The sequence below is a fragment of the Gekko japonicus genome, unplaced genomic scaffold, assembly GCF_001447785.1.
Source record: "Gekko japonicus isolate JY-2015 unplaced genomic scaffold, Gekko_japonicus_V1.1 scaffold4669, whole genome shotgun sequence".
NCBI lineage: Eukaryota > Metazoa > Chordata > Lepidosauria > Squamata > Gekkonidae > Gekko > Gekko japonicus.
In genome coordinates, this window is record NW_015164343.1 from 14,842 (window position 1) to 20,726 (window position 5,885).

General features: G+C 55.2%; 1 protein-coding gene across 1 annotated transcript in view; it reads left to right on the forward strand.

Moving 5' to 3' along the window:
• LOC107108434 (ATP-binding cassette sub-family D member 1-like) overlaps positions 1 to 5,885 on the forward strand; it is a gene marked incomplete at its 5' end in the record, with an annotated part of 54,924 nt that overhangs the window by 1,954 nt on the left and 47,085 nt on the right. The window contains 2 exon segments of the mRNA XM_015408864.1: positions 16 to 78; positions 80 to 788. Of these exon segments, the coding sequence (XP_015264350.1) occupies positions 16 to 78; positions 80 to 788 (772 nt within the window).

The window sequence follows — 5,885 nt, forward strand, 5'->3', positions numbered from 1 at the left end:
TGGGGCCTGGCGGAGGGCCGGGCGAGGGGGGCGAGGCCCTGGGCAAGTGGGGGCCGGCGGAGGAGGCCGGGGCCTCGCCCCCCGGGGTGAACCGGGTGTTCTTCGTCCGCCTGCTGCGCCTGCTGCGGATGCTCTTCCCCGGGCCCCTGTGCCGGGAGACGGGCCTGCTGGCCCTGCACTCGGCCGCCCTGGCCAGCCGCACCTTCCTGTCGGTCTACGTGGCCCAGCTGGACGGGCGCCTGGCCCGCTGCATCGTGCGCAAGAACCCCCGCGACTTCACCTGGCAGCTGGTCCAGTGGCTCCTCATCGCCCTGCCCGCCACCTTCGTCAACAGCGCCATCCGCTACTTGGAAGGGCAGCTCAGCCTGGCCTTCCGGGGGCGCCTGGTGGACCACGCCTACCGCTTCTACTTCGAGGGCCAGACCTACTACCGGATCAGCAACATGGACGGCCGCCTGCGCAACCCGGACCAGTCGCTGACGGAGGACCTGGTGGCCTTCGCCAGCTCCGTGGCCCACCTCTACTCCAACCTGACCAAGCCGGTCCTCGACCTCATCGTCACCTCCTACACCCTGGTCAGCTCGGCCCACTCCAAGGGGGCCAACACGGCCTGGCCGTCCCTCATCGCCGGCCTGGTGGTCTGCGTCACCGCCAAGGTGCTGCGCTCTTGCTCGCCCAAGTTCGGCCAACTGGTGGCTGAGGAGGCCCGGCGGAAAGGCGAGCTGCGCTACATGCATTCCCGGGTGGTGGCCAACTCCGAAGAGATCGCCTTCTATGGGGGGCACAAGGTAAAAATAAACAGGGGGGGGCATTGCTGGCAGTGGTCCCGCTAAACTGTGGAGTCCTGTGAGCAAAAATTATCCTTGGTGAGCTGCTGGCATTTGAGTTGTGAGGCAGCGGTTTGGCTCCTGCATAAAATTAGTTTGCTCTGGAGCCGTCCTGCCTGAGCCGAGACAAAAACCTGTGAGCCGGAAGCTAAAACAACTGTGAGCTGGCTCACACTAACTCAGCTCAGAGGGAACACTGGTTGCCGGAGCTCTCTAGGAGCAAAATGGAGAGGAAGGGAGCACCAGAGCGGTGCCAGGAAAGGGTGTTCTCGGCCTGCGTTCGGCTCCTTCCTCTGCCTTCCCTGTAGGGCTAAGCCGTGAAATGGAGGCTGCCGTCTCTCTTAAGCCCCGCGTGAGCCAGGACGGCTCCAGAGAGGGCGAGGGACGCACGGCCTCCTTCCTTGTTTACTTCCTTTTCTGCCTGTGTTGCCTCATTCCTTGAATGCACCCCGGGAGCCAGGCTGGGCCCTGACCTGATTTTATCGGTCTGGGGATCCGTCCCGGTTGGTGAGCCGCCTCCAGGGGTTGCCGCCAGCAGCTCCCTGAATTTCTGCAGGGAACTCTCTCTCTCGTCGCCCGGCCACGGCTCAGGAGCCGTCCATGTTTGCCTTGGCCACCGAGAATCCCTGTTTGTGTGTTGTGGGTGTGCGCTGAATGGCCGTGGGGTATGTAAGGTGGCGGCGGTGAGGAACTCCGGCTCTGGAAAGCGGGCGGATTCCAGCAACAGATACTTGCCGGGGAAGGAGGGTGTTGGATCGTTTCCCTGTTTCTCTGGCAGCCGGCAGGAGAGGGCTGTTGGCAGAAAAACGGAGAGCCGATATTGATCTTGACATTTATTGTGGGGGGGGGGTCAGATAGCACACTCCCCCCTCCCCCCCGGCAACCCCTCCTCCGAATCCAGCTGTGTCATGAAAAGTCCAAGGCCGGAAGCTGTCTGGCACGGAGCCGGAATCGAGGGTAACTTTAGGTCACGCAGGCCTTAATGGGGCCCGGCTTTTGTTCTCTGCCTTTCCTCAAAACTGAGACACACAATACACACACACACCCACACATACCTGTTGAACAAAATGCCTGTAGGAGAAATGACTTAATTGTAAGTTGGAACCAGTGTTCCCTCTAAGCTGAGTTAGTGTGAGCTAACTCACAGATTTTTAGCCTCCGGCTCACACATTTTTGTCTTAGCCCAGGAAGGAGGGCTCCAGAGCAAACTGATTCATGCAGCAGCCAAATGGCTCGCTCACAACTTTAATGCCAGGAACTCGCAAAGTGGAGTTTTTGCTCACAAGACTCCAGAGCTTAGAGGGAGCATGGGTTGGAACTCATGACTTGTCGAAGTGCCGATGCCCTCTGCAATGTGGTGGGGAAGTTGAATGGCCTCCCCTTGGTTTCTGTGGGTAGCTGTGTTGGTCTGCCGTAGGAGAGCCGGATTCGAATCCTGTAGTGGGGGGGGCACTCTTGGGCTGTTCGCGGCTGAACCAGACAGCCCCCCCTCCCCTGAATTCATCTTAGGGCAGCACAGCTGCAGGAACAGTTACTCAGAAAGTCAAGGGCCGGAGCCCCTGATGTTTGTTTCGACCTGAGTGGAGTAGCAGGCAGTGTTCCCTCTAAGCTGTGGAGTCTTGTGAGCAAAAATCCTACCTTGTGAGCTCCTGGCATGAAAGTTGTGAGCGAGCGATTTGGCTGCTGCATGAATTAGTTTGCTCCGGAGCCCTCCTTCCCGAGCTAAGACAGAAACCCGTGAACCGGAGGCTAAAAAACTGTGAGCTAGCTCACACTAACTCAGCTTAGAGGGAACACTGGTAGCAGGGGACTTTGAACTCCCATGTTTTTCTTTCCTTAAAGAACCGCATTTGGCTCTTCCAGATTCGAATCCAGTAGCACTTTATTGGAGACCGGCCAGATGGTCAGGGTGTCAGCTTTCGAGTGTCAAAATCCCCTTCATCAGACACGAATAGGAAAGGGGATCTCAGGGTCCTTTTATCCTAGTCAGACTGTAAAGAAAAGGAAGGGGGAAATGATGCCTTTCCTTGCTGGGAAACTCCCTTCGACCAAGGGTTCCTGGGAAGGTACCCTGGTAACCAGCTGCCACCGCCCAGGACCTCCTGAGCACATCTAGACTGACCCGCTGAGAAGGTAGTCTTCCAGTGCAGTACCGGAGCAATAATCTCTCTTGGGGGACCTGAAGCGAAAAATGTAAAGTGTTCTGGCCCATACGGGCTTGTTTCTTCCCCTGGTGAGAATACCGCAGGGTCTCCAGACCAATGCTCCCTCCAAGCTGTGGAGTCTTGTGAGCAAAAGTTCTCCTTTGTGAGCTACTGTCATTAAAGTTGTGAGCGAGCCATTTGGAGACTGCATAAATTGCTTTGCCATGGAACCATCCTTCCTGAGCTAAGACAAAAATGTGTGAGCTGGAGGCTAAAAAACTATGAGCTAGCGCACACTAACTCAGCTTAGAGGGAACACTGCTCCAGACTAGCCCTTTTCTCCTCTGTTGCCATTATGCATCTTACTCATTTGGTGTTGTGGTCGAGTGCGCGGGACTCTAATTTGGGAGAACCGGGTTTGATTCCCCACTCCTCCACTTGCACCTGGCTGGATGACCTTGGGCAAGCCTTAGCTCTGACAAGAGCTGTTCTTGAAAAAGGGGAAGGGAAGGAGATTGTAAGCCGCTCTGAGACTCTGAGTGAAGGGCGGGGTATAAATCCAATCTCCTCCTCCTCTTCTTCTTCTCCTCTCCCTCCTCCTCCTCCTCCTCCTCCTCCTCTTCTTCTCCTCCTCCTCCTCTTCTCCTCCTTCTCCTCCTCCTCCTCTTCTCCTCCTCCTCCTCTTCTTCTTCTTGTTGTTGTTCAGATGATGCCTTCCACTGCTTTGCGACGATCTTTCCCAAACCGTCTTAGCACGATACTTTCAGAAGGATCGCAGTCAAAGTCGTGTTGGATGCCATGTTGATGGGGAAGTGAGCGTTTTTGCTGTTCCCGCGACTTCAGCACCCTTTTCCTTACCTCCATCATTGTGGCTTCATCCTCCACACACACACACACACACACACACACACACACACACACACACACACACTGGAGGGCTTCTGGGGGCCTTTAAAAAACTCGTACTCAACAGATAACTATAGTGCGATAATATTATACCGATAGATTACAACAATGTACCGATTCCCGGCCTTTGTTTAAAAGGCAAGCTGGGCCTCTGGCCTTCTTCAGTGCGCATTTTAATGCAAATCGCGCAGGCTGCACATTCCCCACTCCTCCGCGTGCAGCTGCTGGTGTGACCTTGGGTCAGTCACAAGTTCCCTCACAGCTGTTCTCTCCAGAGCAGTCCTCAGGAGAGCTCCCTCAGCCCCACCTACCCCATAGGGTGTTTGTTGTGGGAAGGGGAAGGGAGAGGAGATGGTAAGCCGCTCTGAGACTCCTTTGGGTAGTAAAGGGCGGGGTATAAATCCAATCCCTTCTCTTCTTGTTCCCTTTATAACTTTGCAACGAAAAGGGCTAGAGCCTTATTTACAAGAGCTGCGCGATCATCTCTGCGTGTAGGTTGTTTGTATCCCTGTACACACCCTCTAATTATGCTACTTGATTCCAGAGGAGAATACGGGATAGCAGTGTAATTCTTTGTGTATGCAAGGTCAAGGTGTATGCGGTGTAATTCTTGGTGTATGCAAGGCGCTGTTATCCTGTTTTTTCTGCCTTGATACACATGGAGTTCCCAGGAGAAATCCTAGAATCCTAAAGTTGGAAGGGGTCACACAGACCATCTAGTCCAACCCCCTGCCCAGTGCAGGACCAGCCTGAAGCATCTCTGGAAATTGTTCATCCAGCCTCTTCTTAAAAGCTGCCAGCTAAAGGGAGCTCACCGCCTCCTTAGGCAGCTGATTCCACCTCTGACCGTGAAAAAGTGTGTCCTAATATCCAGCCGATACCTTTCTGCGTGTAATTCAAAGCCGTCGCTTCGGGTCCTATCCTCTGCTGCCACCTGGAACGGCTCCTTGCTTTCCTCCCAACAACAGCCTTTCAAAGATTTAAAGAGACCAATCATGTCCTCGTTCCTGTGCCTTTAAGAGCAGCCGGGGAAGCTTTCCTCTGCATGGACTTTGTGACCTGTGAGCGCTGTCCAATCCGCCTAGCGCAGGAGCCCCGGAACGGCTCCTTTGCACAACACCCCTCGAGGCTGTAGTCCTCATGAACCAGGCCAAGCGCTCTTCCAGTAGCAGCGCAACGACGGCTGCCAGCTGTTTTGTTTTCGTCAGCCTTAATCGTGCCCCCCGTGCAGCGGGTAGGTGTTTAGAAAGCGCGCGAGCGGCATTTTCCCAGGCATGGAGGTAAAGCGACGAGAGAGGTTTCGCCAGCTCGGCTTGCGCCTATCTGGCTGGTCTCAAAACGAGCCGGATCAGAACGCCGGCTGGCCTGGGAAAGCCGGAACCCTTCTCGTCGTATGCGAATGAAACGATGCCTGCCTGGCGGGGATGTCTCCGGGTTCCACGGTGACCTTTTCCGTACGGCAGCGTTCTCCTGTGGAAACCCCTGCGCCTCTGCAACCACCGGTGCTGTGGCAGTGAGGTGTAAACACATGCATCTCCCAACATCTTCCCTGCTGTGGCCATGCCCCCTCTCATGCATCTTCAAGGAGTGTGCAAAATGTTGGTACTTGACCTGCCGGCACGCTGTTATACTGATGTATCCCTGCGTCGATTGCGTGTCTGTAAACTAGCAAGTCATGGTGACCCTGGAGGTGGGTTGCCATTGCCTGCCTCTGCGTAGCAACCCTGGACTTCCTCAGGAGTCTCCCGTCCAAATACTGACCTTTGGATAGTGAAGGGCAGGGTATAAATCCAATCTCTTCTTCTTCTTTTACCTCACAGGGTGTCTGTTGTGGGGAGGGGAAAGGAAAGGAGTCTGTAAGTCGCTCTGAGACTCCTTTGGGTAGTGAAGGGCGGGGTATAAATCCAATCTCTTCTTCTTCTTCTTTTACCTCACAGGGTGTCTGTGGTTGGGAGGGGAAGGGAAAGAAGTTTGTCAGCCGCTCTGAGACTCCTTTGGGTAGTGAAGG